Source organism: Colius striatus, chromosome 2, assembly GCF_028858725.1.
Source record: "Colius striatus isolate bColStr4 chromosome 2, bColStr4.1.hap1, whole genome shotgun sequence".
NCBI classification, from domain to species: domain Eukaryota; kingdom Metazoa; phylum Chordata; class Aves; order Coliiformes; family Coliidae; genus Colius; species Colius striatus.
In genome coordinates, this window is record NC_084760.1 from 10,777,574 (window position 1) to 10,796,399 (window position 18,826).

Genomic DNA, 18,826 nt, shown 5'->3' on the forward strand with positions numbered 1-18,826 from the left:
TGTCTCATAAGTGAAATCACTGTTGTCAGCACATAACAGACCAAGCTAGTAACTGAAATACAAGCTCCAGTGGGATGCTTCCCCAGCCAGAAAATGCTGTAGTATCTGTTCAGAGTTTGCATTTTTCACAGGTCCCTACTGTGGGCAGAGTCCCGGTGACATGGAAGCTTTAGACCCAGTGTACCCTCGTACTGAGCAGCCTGTGGGAGACACTGATGAGCAAAACCTGCCTGATTCTGCAATGGCAGTCTCAGAATGCTTAGTGCAAGGGGTTTCACAAAATAATGACATCCATTCCAAAAACATGTCAACTATTAAATCAGGTAAATACTTCAAAGGAAGGTATGTATTATGCAGACATGTAAAATGAATAACATCTTTGATACTCCATTTATGAAACATTTTCAAATGTCCTTTATACAAATATTTGTTTTCTAAGTTTTGAGAGGGAGAGGGTGTTAATTTTTTTGTTTTTCACTAATTAGATTTACCTACTCTGGAAGAATTGATGAAACCAATTGAAGAACATTCATGTAATATCAGAAGTTTTCATATAGAGCCTAAAAGGTATTTCAAAATGCATTTTAAGAATTGTAATAGCTGAAGTCCATTTACTATTTGTAAAAGACACCTTACTAAATAACTCATCTGTCTTTTTCCCTGATCAAATGCTGAAATTTGGCTGATGTGTTGCACTGATATTATGGCATTTTAAGTAAATTGTAAGATGAATGAATATACAGGGTTAGTTGGGTTGGGAAAGGAATTCCCAAACTTCAAGTGATAAGCAGCAGTGTTTGTCAGATCATTTGGGGAAGTATTCCTCACTCTCACAGCCACCACAGCTCTACTTTCCCAATAGTCTGCCCTTTCCTCTTCCCGAGGCATAGATTTCAGCCCACATGCTATCCTAACTCTCCATCCTCCATAATCTAAGATCAAATCCTTTTAGTCTCACGATTCTTACTAATCTGTGTTCCATACCTCCATTCAACCCCAGTACAGGCTGGGGGTCGAACTGCTGAAGAGCAGCTCTGCAGAGAGAGACCTGGGAGTCCTGATTGATAATAAGCTAAATATGAGCCAGCAATGTGCCCTCGTGGCCAAGAAGGCCAATGGCAGCCTGGGATGCATCAAGAAGAGTGTGGCCAGCAGGTCAAGGGAGGTTCTTCTCCCACTATACGCTGCCCTGGTGAGGCCTCATCTGTAGTCCTGTGTCCAGTTCTGGGCTCCTCAGCTCAAGAAGGACAGGGAAGTGCTGGAGACAGCCCAGCACAGGGCCACCAAGATGATCAGACAACTGGAGCATTTTGCTGATGAGGAAAGGCTGTGGGAACTGGGGCTGTTTAGTCTGGAGAAGAGGAGACTGAGGGGAGATCTTATTAACATTTATAAATATCTAAAGGGTGGGTGTCAGGAGGTTGGGACATCCCTTTTTTCTATAGTACCTAGTAACAGGACGGGGGTAATGGGATGAAGCTGGAACACATAAAGTTCCATTTAAACATAAGAAAATACTAATTTCCTGTGAGGGTGAGGGAGCCCTGGCACAGGCTGCCCAGAGGGGTTGTGGAGGCTCCTTCCTTGGAGGTCTTCAAGACCTGCCTGGACATGTTGATATGCGACCTGATCTAGGTGACCCTGCTTCTGCAGGGGGGTTGGACTAGATGATTTCTAAAGGTCCCTTCCAACCCCTACCATTCTATGATTCTATGATACCTCCTTCTGGTTTGCTCCCACTGTTGTATCTAGAGCAGAAAACACAGACCCTGAAAAGAAGTAGATTATGCTTAGCAAATGAGTTTTGGGAGCTTATCACATAGCTGAAATTACCACTCATTGTTTGATTAGCATTAATTGCATGCTTGCAGGTGTTCAGCTTGTAGCCAAGTTTGATATCTCTACAAAAACAGTCACTGCTGGGAAATGGCTCTTGTTCCCCAGCATGAGACTGGATTTGTGTAACTGAATCTGCAAAGTTGTTCTTAAAAGTACAGGGGCTGTTGCAAAGTCAAGCATTCTTTACAACTGATACCTAAAGGACAAATGGCTCTCTTTTTCCAGAGCAATAGAAAAGTAAAGGGTAAAAATTATATATGCTTTTATTCATTTCTCTTGTAGTCCTTTGAAACTACTAGACAGCACAGCAAACGACCTCATCAGCCACTTGCCCTTTAAAGAGCACCTGGATAATATAATTTGGGAGACAAACTTTCTTGAAAAAATTAACAGAGAAGAGAGCATCTTTCCACAGACAGCTGTGAATGATGATAACTCTCAAGGAGTGACAGAGAAAGAAATTCAGACCAAGGAAGTACAGCCTGATGGACTAAGAGAAAAAATAGTGCAAGACTCTCTACTTTCAGAAGACAGCAAATCTAAACAAGTAAGTAAGAGCAGCCAGATTTTTATTCTATGGAATTATGTTTAACATGTGTATATTTTTAGACTGCCTCTCCTTTGATGATGCTCTGATATTCAGAACTTGAGTCTGTTGCTGGTTTTCTTGAAACTCCCATGTCATTGCTATTGTTAGAGGTAGTAAAACCCAGTGGACTTTGGCACCAGTGGGATTCTTCCTGTCCCAGCCCAATATGTTCATGCCTGCTGTGGTTCCATGTCCCCAGCTCAAGCTAGTTGCAATTCTTGAGTAAGTGTTCCCATTGAGGGGACCTATATAAACACACACACAGGCTGAGAAGAGAGACTGTACCTGCAGAGAGAACAGTTAAAAATATAGTTCAATAAGAATATAGTAGAGACTGCAATAATGAATGCAGGGCTTACTCAGACAGGTGTATTGACCAGCAACATGGTCATGTCACTAGCTTCTTTAGTCTTATTTTCCCTGTTTCCCACATTTGTTCAGACTTGATCTACCTTAATCTCTACCTTGAGTTTTTGTCCTCTAAACATTCTGTAAGTTTTGCACGTTCTCACAGTCCTCTCAGGTGTTCCATAACAAGATTTCCTCAGTCCTAGATCTTCTCCCTGCGTCCTCAAATGATCTTACATCCCCTAAATTAGTCCCACACTCCTTAGGCAATGACCTCTTCTGCCTGCAAGGCCTTGCAGGGAGAGAGGTGGTTTAGCTGATTTCCTACCAGGGCCAACTGGATAAGCTTCTCGTTTGCTGGTCTTAGGTATCGGGGGCTTTGTTTTTGATAATGAAGTTCAGTGGGGATCTTCTGCCTGCCAGTGTTTCTCTCTTCACCACTGGGTTTCTGTGTTCACTGGGCTTAGCCTTTATTCATGTGCTACCTGCTTTGGTAAGCTAATGATTATGTGATGCAGTACAACTTCCCACAACAATATAATGGATACTTGCATTTATGTATACTTCTGAAGTAAAAATCCTGCAAAACAGCATACTATTAATTTGGTTTTACATAATGCTTCCCACTGCTCTGAATTTTACAGTTGTGTAATTCTAGTAACTGGTTCTATGTTCTTTTATAAATGAAAGCCACCCTCAGATCACACTACAGCCTAGAATGGGTTTTAAACAAATGTGCTCTATCACAGGCTCTTCGGGCTTGTTCCTTGAAGAATGAAAGGTCAGAATCCATGACAACCAAAGCAATGTTACACAAGAATATCAGAAGTCCAGCATCTTTACATAAAAAGAAGTCTTCATGTGGTCCTCATGGGGTGGTTAGAAGTTCTGGGTATGGGAAACCCAGCTTGCTCTCAAAGCAGTCTTCTCCAGCTAGTGAAAAGAAAGCACTAAAAGACACTTTCAAAAAGACCAGTGTAAAAACCAAAATTCCTGCAGACAGAGCAAGAGCTAAAGGTAATTCTATTTTAAGAAATCTGTTTTAAGAGCCAGAGATGTTTACTCTTCATGGTTCACATTTTAACAACAAAAAGACCCCAAACAAACCTTTCAAAACCTTGTAGAAGAAATTTAAACCCGAACACAATATTTTGTGTATCAGCCTGAAGTTGCCGAAAGAGAGGCTTTGATTCAAAGCTTTGTGCTGAACTTTTGTTTCATTTCCACTCCTGTACCACTGCTGTGTTTGAGACTTATACCTATTGTTCACCACCAGGACCAGAACATTAGGAAAAGTTGGTGTTCAAAAATAAGTTTGTACAAGTTAATGTTTTTCATTACAGGAAATGCAAAAATTGCTGAAACTGACACCCATCACACACTGACTTCAGTGGGTGATGCCAAATTTCTGTTCTCAGGTGCTTCTTTTTGTGTTTGCTTTGCTAGAGTGCAAACAAAGCCTAAAATCAAGTCCTATTTTCTGTTCAGGTCTCCTGTAATGCTAAGGAAAGGAGAATACCAATGTAGTCCTGTGAAAGCTGAGCTGAAAGTAAAAGAGCGAGCCTTTTTTCATATATTTTAGGGTGAAGCATCCTGGCATCTTAGGATGCATCAAGAAGAGTGTGGGCAGCAGGTCAAGGGAGGTTCTGCTCCCCCTCTACTCTGCTCTGGTGAGGCCTCATGTGGAGTCCTATGTCCAGTTCTGGGCTCCTCAGCTCAAGAGGGACAGAGAACTTCTGGAGAGAGGCCAGCACAGGGCCACCAAGATGATCAGGGGACTGATCTTTCGTACAAGGAAAGGCTGCAGGAACTGGGGCTGTTTAGTCTGGAGAAGAGGAGCTATTTTCCCATGCTTTAGAGATAGCAATCATCATCTACAAAGATGCTAAGCTGAATTATCTCATGAAACTCTTCAGGTTTCATAGAAAAAACTTTTGTCAGTGTGAGGTGAGGGAGCCCTGGCACAGGCTGCCCAGAGGGGTTGTGGAGTCTCCTTCCTTGGAGGTCTTCAAGACCCGCCTGGACACGTTCCTATGCAACCTGATCTAGGTGACCCTGCTTCTGCAGGGGGGTTGGACTAGATGATCTCTGTGGTCCCTTCCAACTCCTACCAGCTTAGCATCTTTGTAGATGATGATTGCTATCTCTAAAGCATGGGAAAATAGCTCTACAGATGCCTAGGTTTTAGCACACTTGTAACACGTCTTGCTTTTAAAACCCCTGCAAATATTCTTGGGAAAAGCAGCTGGAGGTGGTGTTGCCTGTCTTAGGGAGATGCTTCAGCAGCACCTGTCAAAGAAAGGAAGCTTAGTTCCTCAGTGCATTGCAGGGGAGCTCACAGCAGAAGAGGAGAGTGTACAGCTGGAGGTGGTAAAGTGAATGGTGAAGCCTCAGAAAATGAGGCTACTAGCCTCGTTCAGACATGTTCTTCTCTCTAGAGCTATAAGCATTCTCCATAGCAATTTCAAATGACTTCAGAAGTTGATCTCACAGGAATCTCTGAAGCTAGGAAGACAATGGCATTGAATCAAAAAATCCCCTAATCATCAGTGCTAAAGGAGCACCTTTGTGAGGGGATGGTGTGAGAAATGTAAAAAGTACTACATTTGGAAAATTATCATTACCTGCTTTCTTCAGGTATAATGTTCCTAAGCAGGAGCTCTTAGCTTAAATTGCTATAGGCAGAAATGAAATGGCAGTTGTAGTTACTATGTCTACTTCAGAAGACTTAAGATGTGAATAGCTCCAGGTATATATATTAGTTACTCTCTAGGGGGAACTTCCCTGATTTAGAATTTCCAGCCAAATTGCTCTTTGATGCAACAAATAAATGTTGCATGTCTCTTTGTGCTGTCTGTGATATGGTTTATTTAAAGGGCAGTGCTTTACTTGAAAGATGTGAGACTGTAACTCAGGAGTCAGTGCTCACTGGCATTTGGTCCATTTTGGATGGTATCTAGCAACAGGACAAGGGGTAATGGGATGAAGCTGGAACACAAAAAGTTCCATTTAAACATAAGGAAAAACTATTTCACTGTGAGGTGAGGGAGCCCTGGCACAGGCTGCCCACGGAGGGTGTGGAGTCTCCTTCCTTGGAGGTCTTCAAGACCCACCTGGACACTTTCCTGTGTGTCCTGATCTAGGTGAACCTGCTTCTGCAGGGGGGTTGGACTAGATGATCTCTATGGTCCCTTCCAACCCCTGCCATTCTGTGGTTCTATGAAACTGATGTGTCTTATTTTCACTGTAGCTTGAATATATATTGTATTTCTGTATACTTAGATAACTGGCCACTTCTCAAGCAGAGAACTGAGGTTAACCTTGTTTCATGATGGATTTATTATCTAGCTACTGTTTCAGTTTTTCTCTTGGGTTTTGTTTTATCTCATCATCAGTTTATTTTTAAAAAACCCCATACAGCATTTCCCATAATGTCTCAGTGCTTTCAAGTTTCTATATTCAAAATTCAGGTCATAGAGTACTGATTTTAGATGCCTATGGGGAGGGCCACCTGTGTAGATGGAGGTTTTTTTAAAGGACATTAAATGCTGAATTTAATTGTATTCTATTTTACTTTCTGCCTAAATGAAGAAGCTTTATTTGCTACTAGGATAATAAGATCTGCAACAAATGAACCAACTCTGAAGGGGAGTATTAACAACGTTATGTCCGGCCAGTCAGTTGTTAATAATCTTGGACACCAGGCTGTGGATTATTGCAGGCAAAATCAACACGTAAGTAATAATCAGTGATGTTTCTAACTGAAGTATGTACAGCTTGGTTTGCAAGCTTATTTTTTTCCTGACTTACAAATTATCACAAATTGAAATATTGAGTTTTAGCCAAATACTATGTTTTCCTTTTAAAATGTGCTAGTATAATCACACTGCTTTTCAGATGCTGGGATAATTCTATTGCTTGAATACTTCTATGCACTCTTAAGTTGGAATGCTTATTCATTTCTAAAAAATCCTGTTTCATGGTAGAAGAGGGGAAAATTTTATATAAAACTTGTACTTTACAATGTTCTGATTTGCAGATCCATGATGGATTTTCCTTCTTCCTTACCAGCTGTATAAAAATCCTTCATTGACTACATAAATCAGTATTGCTTTTCATGAAGTACAGTGCATAACAGAATAATTCTGGTAGCCATGTAGTGGCTCTCATGGGAGAGGTCTTTCTTTCTTGTTGGGTTGTTTTGCCTGTTTTCCTCATACATGTGTCAGAAATTAGAAAGTAGCTTAGTAACTACTGAGTACTAATTACTGAGAATAAAGTAAATGCAGGATGTTTTGCTGTTAGAATGTTGGGGCTTTTCTCTTCAAGTGCCTTACATGGTTGCTGAGAGCCAGACAAGCCAGTTAAATAAAACTGATGAACAGAATTTTTGGTAAACAATCAGTTCAGTGTAATCTTTCCCTGAATTTTTCCCTTCACTAGGATTTCTCATTTTCTCCCATCAAAAGTTGTGACAGAGAACTATATTTGCTAAAACGAGTACAAGATGCAGAGGAGGAGCTGAGCAGAGCTCGGGATTTGATTCGACAGCTAACCAGCACGGCTGCAGAAAAGGAGAAGGAGACTGAGACAAAGATAATAGAATTGAAAACACAGCATGAAAAAGAGCTTTCTCGATTGAGTCAGGAAAACTTTGTTCTTCAGAGTAAGGTACTTCACCATCTGGTATCCCACTTCTGTATGACATGAGAAATGCTTCTGAAAATTAAATTGCTGTTTTGCATGAGTTGTTAAAGAGGAGAAAATCCAGATATACACACAGAATCACAGAATCTCAAGGGCTGGAAGGGACCTCAAAAGATCATCTAGTCCAACCCCCCCTGCCAGAGCAGGAGCACCTAGAGTAGGTCACACAGAAACTCATCCAGGTCGGTTTTGAATATCTCCAGAGAAATAGATTCCACAACCCATCTGGGCAGCCCCTTCCAGTGCTCTGTCACCTGAACAGGGAAGAAGTTTTCCCCTATGTTTCTTTGGAACCTCTTCTGTTCCAGCTTGTACCCATTGTTCTGTCATTGGCCATCACTGACAACAGCCTGGCTCCATCCTCCTGACATCCACCACTTAGGTATTTGTAAACATTAATGAGGTCTCTCCTCAATCTCCTCCAACCTAAAGAGCTCCAGCTGCCTCAGCCTTTCATCAGAAGGGAGATGCTCCACTCCATTATCTTGGTGGCCCTGCACTGAACTCTCTCAGCAGCTCCCTGTCCTTCTTGAACTGAGGGGCCCAGAACTGGACACAAGATTCCAGATGTGGTCTCACAAGGGCAGAGTAGAGGAGGAGTAGAACCTCTCTCAACCTACTGCCCAAAGCCCTTCTAATCCACCCCAGGATTCCATTGGCCTTCTTGCCCATGAGGGCACATTGCTGGCTCATGCTCACCCTGCTGCCCACCAAGATCCCCAGGTCCTTTTCCCCTACATTACTCTCTAACAGTTCATTCCCCAGCCTGTACTGGTACATGGGGTTATTCTCTCCCAGATGCAAGACTCTACACTTGCACTTGTTGAATTTCGTTAGATTTCTCTCTGCCCAACCCTCCAGCATGTCCAGGTCTCCTTGAATGACAGCACAGCCTTCTGGTGTGTCAGCCACTCCTTCCAAACTGCTAGTTTGTAAATGTGTACCCTCTGTTACATTCATTGCCCATAGGACATGACCATCTTTCTTCCACAGAGATAAACAATGTTTTCCCCAGTTCCTTTAATATGCTATTTTGGGAGTTCTGCAGGAGGGTTTTTGCAATGAATTAACTCACCTTTATGTTAAAAGAAAAACCAAAACCCAAAGATACATAAGAGAGGGACATTAATAGATACCGTTTGTTATACAGATAAATACCATATGTGGAGATACACCATATGTTTTTGATGCATTTTTCAATGTTGTGTTTTGTCTGTATGACATATTCCCAGGGTTATGCCACTATTCCTTCCTTATAAGAATAAGGAGCACAGTAGAACTTGTAGAGTCCATATCACTAAGAAAGTTTTCTTGATAATCCTGTGTCTCATTATTTCTGAAAGGTAAGAAGTATGGAAGAGCTGACTCAAGAGAAGAGATGGGCCCATCACACTGCAACATTTCCTGTCAGTGAAGAAAAACTGGCACAAATACAAAAAGAAATTGAAGATCAAGAGGTCATTATTCAAGGTTATCAACAGGTATGGCACACAGCATCTTCACCTGTGTGTTCTAGTCGATTCAGAAACAAAATTGTTTAATGGTTATTATCTTTCTGTTGAAAAATGTTATCGTGCTACCTAAAAAGTGGATGAAATTTAGAATTGACGTGTGAAGGGAGAACATGTGTTACACTTTAAAAAGCATTTCACACATGTCTAGCTGGGCTCAGTTTTTCCATGATTCCACAGAACTGTTCCAAATTGTAAAAAATATACTGATCTTGGAAAATACTTTATGATCAATAAAGAACCACAAATGTTTTGCTCCAAATGTAGTAGGAAACTAGATCTCAGAAATCTGGAGAGCTCTGTTTTTAAGATGTTTTTCACAGGATCTGAGCATTAGTTTACAAACCAATCCATTTGATTTTACAGCTGCAAGTATTCAAATAAATGGATTAGTTTAACTAACTTCCAGCTGATTCTCAGCCATATTTCTTACTGTAGGCACAATGTCTTGCCAGTACAGCTGTGAGCATCCCAAACGGGTGATGTTTTGTGTCCACAGGATTGGAGCATGGTAAGGCTGAGCTCTGGTCTCTGACCCATCCGTGTCTATGCTTTTAGAATAGAGTTGGGTTAGCTTTGCAGAGGAACTGGCCTCTAGGTTCTGCACAATGAGCAGACAACACTTGGACAAGATAGTAAAAGTCACTATACACTACTTCAGCATAAAGGTAAAGAAAGTAGATACTCATTTTATAGACTTATTAATAAAACATCTAGTGTTTCCTTCCACTGTTTCAGTAGGCAAACTATACAAGCCATAGACAATTGGTTTTGAACTGGATAAAATAGTAATTTATGAACATTCTTTAACTCTGTTTTATCTCAGGAAAATGAGAGACTGTACAAACAAATGAAAGAGCTACAGATCCAAAACAAAAAAAATGAGGAACGAATGTTTAAGGAGAATCAGTGTTTAATGTCTGAATTGGTAGCTGTAAGGTAGGCTTATTTAAACTCTGAACCTCAAATGTCTGGGGTTTTCAACTGTGTTTGTTATTTTTATTTATAAAGGACCCCTATGGAGTCTGTCAGATAGATGTTTTCCAGGGTTTCTGGGGTTTGTGGTTTTGGTTTTCTGTTTGAGAATTGATTTATGGTGACTGTGGGCACTTTTTTAGTCTTCTTGCAGACTTGTGGGATGACTAGAGTCTTCCATTTGGAGACTATTTCAATGTTGAAGTGCAGATATTCCTATCAGAGTGTGATATGTATGCTACAATTGTTCTGGTAGTGTCAAAATGCTTTTCTACTCATGTGTCAGAATGTTTGATACTGCTGTAAGATACACAGTAGGTCAGAGGCTGTGAGATCCTGGTAGTGGAAGAGTCAACCATTAGTGGAAGAATCAGCCATTAGATTCTGTGCACTGTAGGTCCTGTAAGATTTGTATCCTATGCTAGTAATGAAGAAAAATCCCTAACAACTGTGTGCATTCCTAATTTACAAATCTTTGGCATAGATGACTTCCACTGAGGCAAAGGAGGTTTTGTTTCCCTCCCTTGTGTAGTCTCAACAAACTAGTTTGTGAGCAGATTTCACTTCACATGGGAAGTTTTTCAATATAAAGATGTTCTTCATAATTGATTCTTTCTTTGTTTTAAGCCTGCACAGATTGACTGTGTCATACTGTTTTGGGGGTGGAATAGGGGAGGTGTGTTTGCTTTTTAGTATGTCATTGTTAGTATACCAAGTCACCACACTGCATAAACGTTTTTGTTCTTAACCTTTAGAGAAAAGATAGAGAAGAGTAATAATATCCAGTCACAGATCGTGCAGGACTCTGAACCAGCCAGAAATCAGAGTTTCACAGAATTGATTTCAGAGCTTCGAGCAGCACAGGTAAGTTTATGCCAAGCCTGGGCTTCATGTCATAGAATTTGTCATAGAATGGTAGGGGTTGGAAGGCAGCTTTAGAGATCACCTAGTCCAACCCCCCTGCAGAAGCAGGGTCACCTAGATCAGGTCACACAGGAACATGTCCAGGTGGGTCTTGAAGACCTCCAGAGAAGGAGCCTCCACACCCTCCCTGGGCAGCCTGTGCCAGGGCTCCCTCACCTCAACAAAGAAAAGTACAAAAAACACATAACCATTCATATCATAGTCTAATAACATAAATGAAGAAAGCATTGGAACCTGCTATTATTTGCTGCACCTGTGTATCACAAATGTCTCATCAGATACACTCTAGAAAAAATCACATCAGACAAATCCAGAAGAGTGTTTTTCCCTACTCTGTGCCAAGTAAGATCTAGAAAAGGACATCAGAGTGAAAAGAACTGTTATTCACTCATCTAACTTGTTTTTTGTAGTCCTACAGATGCTTGTGGTTTTGAGAGAAGATGTTCAATAAGCTTCATGTTAAAATTAAAGGCTTTCAGGAACTTCTCTTGTTCTGGTTACTGCATGAGGGGAGTGTTGTGATGGTTAGAACAGAAATTAAGAGTTCCTCTTTTTTTCCTCTCTTTTTAAACTTAAAAAAACAACCAACCAAAAAAAAAAAACCACTACAAAAAAACCCCACCAAAAAAACCACAGGAACTAGTTAGATAAGTGATAAGATCTGAATCCAGTGAGCTTTAAGACTAGCAGAGGCATTCCAGTGCAGAGTCCAGCGCAGGACCACCAAGATGATCAGGGGACTGGAACATCTTTCGTACGAGGAAAGGCTGCAGGAACTGGGGCTGTTTAGTCTGGAGAAGAGGAGACTGAGGGGTGATCTTATTAACATTTATAAATATCTAAAGGGTGGGTGTCAGGAGGTTGGGACATCCCTTTTTTCTATAGTAGCTAGCAACAGGACAAGGGGTGATGGGATGAAGCTGGAACACAAAAAGTTCCACTTAAACATAAGAATAAACTATTTCACTGTAAGGTGAGAGAGCCCTGGCACAGGCTGCCCAGAGGGGTTGTGGAGGCTCCTTCCTTGGAGGTCTTCAAGACCCACCTGAACATGTTCCTGTGTGACCTGATCTAGGTGACCCTGCTTCTGCAGGGGGGTTGGACTGGATGATCTCTAAAGGTCCCTTCCAACCCCTACCATTCTATGATTCCAGGTCTAATAGAGCTGGTCTGAGCTCTCAGGACTCCAGGGGCTCCCTTAGTTTCAGCTTCAGAGATGCTGCTGCTACACTTCCCTGTCCTTAAGTCCAGCCTGTAATAAGACTGAACACAAGATCCAAAGCTGGAGAGAGACACACAGGCAGTGCTAATGTGATCAGGCACACAAATCTTTGCTCATACCTTTGCTCATACCACAGAAATACAAACAATACTGTTGGAAACACATGTAGCACATATCTCCTGATCCCGTTCAGCAGATCAGGAGAGGAGTTTGCTAGCAGTTACACACATAAAGACACATGCTGGCCCTTACTGGTGCTAGGCTGCTTCTAGTTGCTCAGTTGCTGCTTCCTTTATCTCTGGATTCCTGAGACCAAGGGCCTCCATCTCCAGAGCTGGCACTGGCACTGAGATCTTTCATCCTACTTTGGACTCAGGTTGCACAGGGGAAGTTTAGATTGGAGATGAAGAAGAACTTTTTTTCCCTGAGGGGGTTGTTATACACTGGCCCAGGCTGCCCAGGGAGGTGGTGGAGTCCCCATCTCTGGAGATATTGCCAATCCATGTAGCTGAGGTGCTGAAGGACGTGGTTTGGTGATGGGCTTGGCAGTGTGAAGGCAGGGGTTGGACTCAGTGATCTTAAAGGTCTTTTCCAACTGAAATGATTCCATGATTCTATGATACTTACTCTTGAAGTTTGGTAGTCAGCACAGGTAAACAGAACAGAGAGTGCATGCAGAAAGTGGCAAGAAATGGAGTGTAATATGGTGAACTGTTGGACAACACATCTGTCAGTTTAAGCTACAGTCTTATGCCTTAAAAGCAAAGCCATTTTCTTTACTGAGCCTCACAAAAAGCAGATGTTTTCTACTTCTAAGACAGTTAGGTAAGACTTACTAAAAAAACCACTCGAGGAGGGGGGTTATGTTTAGCTTAAGTTTGCCCCTGCTCTGCTATATCAAGGCCTGAGAATAAACGTAAAGTAGAAAACCCTGGGCCTGCTGTGGTCTCACACAACTGTTGTGATTTCATCATTTTATGGTGAAAAGGCATGTTTGGGTTTTTTGGTATGACAATGTGAGTTTGGTTTTTCTTGTCTTACTGTTTTCCCTAAAACTCAGAAGGAAGAAACTAAATTACAGGAAGAGATAAGACGTCTCAAACAAGATAAGCAAGCTCTTGAGGTAGACTTGGGACAAGCAAAGAAGGAGAGAGATTTAGCAAAAGCCCAGATTGCATCCACATCAGGTAAAGCACCTTGGTTTTGTTGAATCATTTTGCCTACTCTATGCTTCGCTAACTAAACATGTAACTAAAACTTGTTTAATATTATTCCTTAGTCAGGAGCATCTAGACTGTTTCCTAAGAGTATCTAAGCTTCTAACAAAGGCATACAGTGAAGGACATGCTCAAAGTACCTTTCACACTTTATTAGAAAGCGTTTTCTTGTAGCTAAACCCTTTGAGTGTTGCACTAAGTTTGATTTCTTGCCCATCTTCCACTGGGCGTGGCAAATGGACAATTCCATTTATGTGACAACTCTGTTCATAAGAAAAGATTTACTGTGTTGCATCCCAGTCTCCTATTTAAATATTCCCTCTCTTTTACCTCTAACTTATGCTTTGTGACATTTTTTTTCAACAGTCTTACCATAACTCTTTCCAGCTTGACTTCAGTTTTGTTAGTGAGAGAGGGCCAGAAGTTGTACTCTATTACTTCCAGTATAGGGTCTCACAAGAGCTGTAATATTTACCTCTTCTCACAATGCTTGATCCATAAATGGGAGGAGTATGTTCAATATGTATCTAAGCATATATCCTATATTATCATCCATGTACTAGAATGTAATCAGGAATAGATTCCCTGGGATTCTGCTTTAAATACTTTCCATGGTAAACTGTGAACAATTGAATACTACTACATATGTGTGGTGGTTTAGCCCGGTGTCCACCAACTCATAAAATCACTCCCTCTCCCAAACTGGACAGGAGAGAGAGAGAGAAATATAAACAGCTTGTGAGTTGAGGTAAGGAAGGAGAGATCACTCAGCAATTAGTGTCACGGGCAAAACAGACTCAACTTAGGGAGAAAAAGGTTTGATTTATTAAAGAAACAATAAGAGCAGGGAGATGAGAAATAAAACCGTCTTAAGAACACCTCCCCCCACCGCTCCTCTTCCCAGGACTCTCCCTCCTCTCCCTCCAGCAGCGCAGGGGATGGGGGTTGCGGCCAGTTCATTACAGATGGACTTTGCTGCTGCTGCTGCTCAGGGGGAGGCCACCTCACACTTTCCACTGCTATGCTGTGGGGTCCCTCTTATGGGAGTCCCTCACCAACTTCTCCAACGTGGCTCCTTCCCATGGGCTGCAGCTCCTCATGAAGTGCTCCAGCATGGGGCTTGCCACAGGGGCAGGTCCTCACACCCTGCCCGACATGGGTCACCCACCAGGAGAACAGTCCCAGGAACAGACTGCTCCAGCCTGAGTCCATCACAGGGTCACAGGTCCTGACAGCAAACCTGCTCTGGCCTGGGCTCCTCTCTCCCCACAGACTCCCAGGTCCTGCCAGGAACTTGCTCCAGAGTGAGCTTCACACAGAGTCACAGCCTCCTTCTGGCATCCACCTACTCTGGCTTGGGCTCCTCCATGGGCTGTGAGGGGGTCTCTGCTCCCTCATGGCCTCCATGGGCTGCAGGGGCACAGCTGCCTCACCATGGGCTGCACCACATATCACAGGGGAGCCTTTTCTTTCAGGGCCTAAGCACCCTTCTCCCTCTCCTTCTCCACTGACCTTGGTGTCTGTGGAGATGTTCTCACATTCTCACTCCCTGTTGCTGCTACAGTTTAGCAACTGCCCAGCAACTTCTTCCCCTTCTCAAATATGTTACTCACAGAGGTGTTACCTCAGTCACTAGTTGGCCAGGCCTGGGGCAGGTGCATGGTCCAGCTTATAATTGACTGGCCCTAACTCTATGAGCTACACAGGTAGCTTCTGGCAACTCTTTGTTTAAAGAAGCCACCCCTGTAACCTCCCTTCTACCAAAAAACCTCACCCAGGCAAAACCACTACATAAAATAACTACACAAAATAACTATGGTCATATTTAAAATCCTAATTAGAGTCTGGTTTTAAAACTTCACTGCAGTAAGAAGATTGTCAAAAGGGTAAGTGTATGAAATGTGCTGAGAAGGATAGTGTTGACTAATTAGCTTTTCCATATGTAATTGCTAATAAGGCAATACAAATGGTATTTTATTCTTGTAGGTGAGAAGTCTTATGAACTTAAAGTTATGGAAGAATCATACAAACAGGAAATTACTCATTTGAAAAGAAGACTTCAGTGGTATGCAGAAAATCAAGACCTTCTGGATAAAGATGCAGCCCGTCTTAAAGCTGCAAGAGAAGAAATTGAGAAACTAAAACTAGAGGTAATAATATTTAGCTTCATCTGAGAAGTTAGAGCTTTAAATCATCTCTTTATTAGTGATGAGTATAATGTAATTCTGTCCTTCCTAATCCATTTTTTCAAGAAAAATCTTGTAAACTCTTTATAACCTTTAAATCCAGTGTGAAGTCTTGATATGCAAAGTTGGTGACACTGCATATGCAGTGAGAGTTGCAAGAGTAGAATGCTTAAAGCCTGCTTTCCCTTCAGTTGGACATCTTGATGACGCTTCTGGAAACAAAAGTAACATGTTTCCTTAGAAGCTGCACATTTCTTGACAAAGAAAAGGAAGTACATTGTTACCTTAACAACTTGGAACATCCCTCTTGTCATTCTATTTGACTTCATGGTGGCATTGACAACACTGACATTGACATTTTGTGTCCAGTTCTGGGCTCCCCAGCTCAAGAGGGACAGGGAAGTGCTGGAGAGAGTCCAGTGCAGGGCCACCAAGATGATCAGGGGACTGGAACATCTTCCTTATGAGGAAAGGCTGCGGGAACTGGGGCTGTTTAGTCTGGAGGAGACTGAGGGAGGATCTTATTAACATTTATAAATATCTAAAGGGTGGGCGTCAGGAGGTTGGGACATCCCGTTTTTCTATAGTAGCTAGTTACAGGACAAGGGGTAATGGGATCAAGCTGGAACACAAAAAGTTCCACTTAAACATAAGAAAAAACTATTTCACTGTAAGGTGAGGGAGCCCTAGTTTCAGCTCCTTTGATCTTAAGTGGCTTGAAGAAGCTGTAACTTAAGACCATGAAAAATCAGTACAAAACTTACTGGGTTTTAAGTTGCAGAATCCTTCCATTGTATTGTATGTGTTTGAAATCTTCTGTACTGCAGGACAATGTCTCTGAATCATTGAATGGTAGGGGTTGGAAGGGACCTTTAGGGATAATCTAGTCCAACCCCCAATGTATATTTTCATTTCTTTTCTAACAAACTGGATAGGTTGAGAAGCTCAGAGATGGAACTGGAGATCAGTGTGTGCAACAGAAGAAACGTTTACGAGACAGAGCAGCAGATGCTCAAAGAATTCAGGACCTTGAGCGACAAGTATGTAATAAAAGAACTGTGTTTCATTTAACCTTTCTTTCAGATAAGATCTCTTAAACACACCATCCCTTAACCTTTCTTTCAGGTAAGGTCTGATAAAACACTCCCCCTTTCATAAGCATAAAGCATTGAATGAAGCCCTGTGACAGAGTAACTTGTTCTATGGGACACCTCCCACAAAAAGCTGCGATTGTTTATTTACAAAGGGCTCTCCTGCCATGAGGTTTTAGTAAGCTAATTATAGATATCCCTTTTAAACTCCTTGAACATGAAAATACTGTTTAGAGTTTCTTGGAAAGGGACAAGAGGGCCCAAGCACACACAAGCTTGCTGTTTATCTTCCAAGTCTCCTTCTATCTTTGTCAACTCTTTAACATTATGACCAATTTCAGCCAAAGTTGATTCAAGAATAGGGCTTTGAATTGTATTGGATTCCTGCAAGATTCATGAAAAATGGCAGAGACCTTAAAATCCACATTTCTACTGAGGAAAAATCAGGTGGAAGTGGGCCTTTCTGAATTTTAAGAGATGGCAGCTGCATTTAGTAGGGACGTGGGACAAATAGGAAAGAGCCTCTGCAGTATTCTAATGCAAGGAATATTTTATCCATAGATAAAAGAGGAGCCTGTTATTAGTCTTGCATGCAAAGTGTTAGTTTTGTTTTACTGCAGTCTCCAAAGTAAAAGGCATACAATCTGTTACTGTGGGAGTGATTTCAACAGTTACAAAATACCTCAGCAACAATTGAGAAAGTAGAATGTGAATGTAGGTCCAGGAACAAAAGAAACAAACAACAAATACTTCATAGAGTAACAGAATGGCAGGGGCTGGAAGAGACCTCTAAAGATGATCTGGTTGGTTTAACTCCCCTGCTCAAGCAGGTCCACTTAGGATCAGGTCACACAGGAACGTGTCCAGGTGGGTTTTGAAGACCTCCAGAGGAGCCTACACATCCTCCCTTGGCAGCCTGTGCCAGGGCTATTTCAACAGCATTGAGAGCCATATTCAACTTCAGTGCTAAGGAAATAAATTAAAGGTCCACTTGACATAAAACAAAGTGAAGACCAGAGCAGTATTTTGTTTAAGGTGATGTCCAAGTCTGTCAGTAAGGGAGGAGGATCTTGCTTTTCTCAAAACAATAACACACAAGTAAACAAGGTAGAAAATTCTCAGCATATGCATCTCTAGTTTTTATTCTTCCCTCAGCTTGAGTGATGACAGTTGTTTACATTCTGTCACTTCTTTCCATTCACTTTTCATTAGAACTTTATTCTTTTTGACCCCTGACTTTATTTTCTTTTTGATAGGTCAGAGAAATGGAAGGAATTCTGAAGCGAAGGTATCCAAATTCTTTGCCTGCTTTGATTTATGCTGCTGCTGCTGCTGAGAAAACTAATGATCTTTCAGCTAAAACAAACACAGTTGATTTTTTGGAGAGAAGAATAAAAAAATTAGAAACAGAACTTGAAGGTAAAGACGACGAAGCTAAAAAAAGTCTCCGTGCCATGGAACAACAATTTCAAAAGATAAAGGTAAAAGTTGGAGGCTTGTTGAGTAATCTGCTCTAGGGCTGTTTAGTCTGGAGAAGAGGAGATTGAGGGAAGATCTCGTTAATATTTACAAATATCTAAAGGGTGGGTGTCAGGAGGTTGGGACATCCCTTTTTTCTATAGTAGCAAGGAACAGGACAAGGGGTAATGGGATGAAGCTGCAACACAAAAAGTTCCACTTAAATGTAAGAAAAAACTATTTCACTGTGAGGTGAGGGAGCCCTGGCACAGGCTGCCCAGAGGGGTTGTGGAGGCTCCTTCCTTGGAGGTCTTCAAGACCCACCTGGACATGTTCCCATGCAACCTGATCTTGGTGGACCTGTTTCTGCAGGGGGGTTGGACTAGATGATCTCTAAAGGTCCCTTCCAACCCCTACCATTCTGTGATTCTATAATTCTATGATAATTTAATTCTTCCAGTTAGGATCCTTAAGTGGATTTCATCCTGTGGATGAGAGTAGCTGCTTACCTAATTCTTTGGGGTGTCAAAGGCTGCAGTTTCTAAGTGCTACTCACTGGACATTTCTGAGGGTGAGTCTTAAGGCATGTGTTAGGAAGCATGGAAATCTGACCTTTTATTCAAGGAAAAGGTGAACTGCACAGGATAGGAAGACATTGGCCACTTGCTCCTCCTTTTCTCCATGTGAACAACTCATCCTGCTCTCCTAATGCTATCCACGCTATTAGGAAGGGTTAGACTCCTCCTTAGCTCATTAGGA

The 18,826-nt window shown here is 41.8% G+C and overlaps 1 protein-coding gene across 6 annotated transcripts in view; it reads left to right on the plus strand.

Annotated features, from left to right (window-relative positions):
* The window catches only part of CEP162 (centrosomal protein 162), a 51,916-nt gene that overhangs the window by 23,309 nt on the left and 9,781 nt on the right, over positions 1-18,826 (plus strand). For all 6 annotated transcript variants that reach the window (XM_061989448.1, XM_061989452.1, XM_061989450.1 and 3 more), the window contains 13 exons: positions 132-323; positions 486-567; positions 2,122-2,386; positions 3,526-3,793; positions 6,368-6,510; positions 7,220-7,447; positions 8,827-8,964; positions 9,821-9,933; positions 10,725-10,833; positions 13,176-13,302; positions 15,319-15,482; positions 16,454-16,558; positions 17,866-18,090. In XM_061989448.1, the coding sequence (XP_061845432.1) occupies positions 132-323; positions 486-567; positions 2,122-2,386; positions 3,526-3,793; positions 6,368-6,510; positions 7,220-7,447; positions 8,827-8,964; positions 9,821-9,933; positions 10,725-10,833; positions 13,176-13,302; positions 15,319-15,482; positions 16,454-16,558; positions 17,866-18,090 (2,159 nt within the window). The remainder of the gene's footprint in view (positions 1-131; positions 324-485; positions 568-2,121; positions 2,387-3,525; positions 3,794-6,367; positions 6,511-7,219; positions 7,448-8,826; positions 8,965-9,820; positions 9,934-10,724; positions 10,834-13,175; positions 13,303-15,318; positions 15,483-16,453; positions 16,559-17,865; positions 18,091-18,826) is intronic.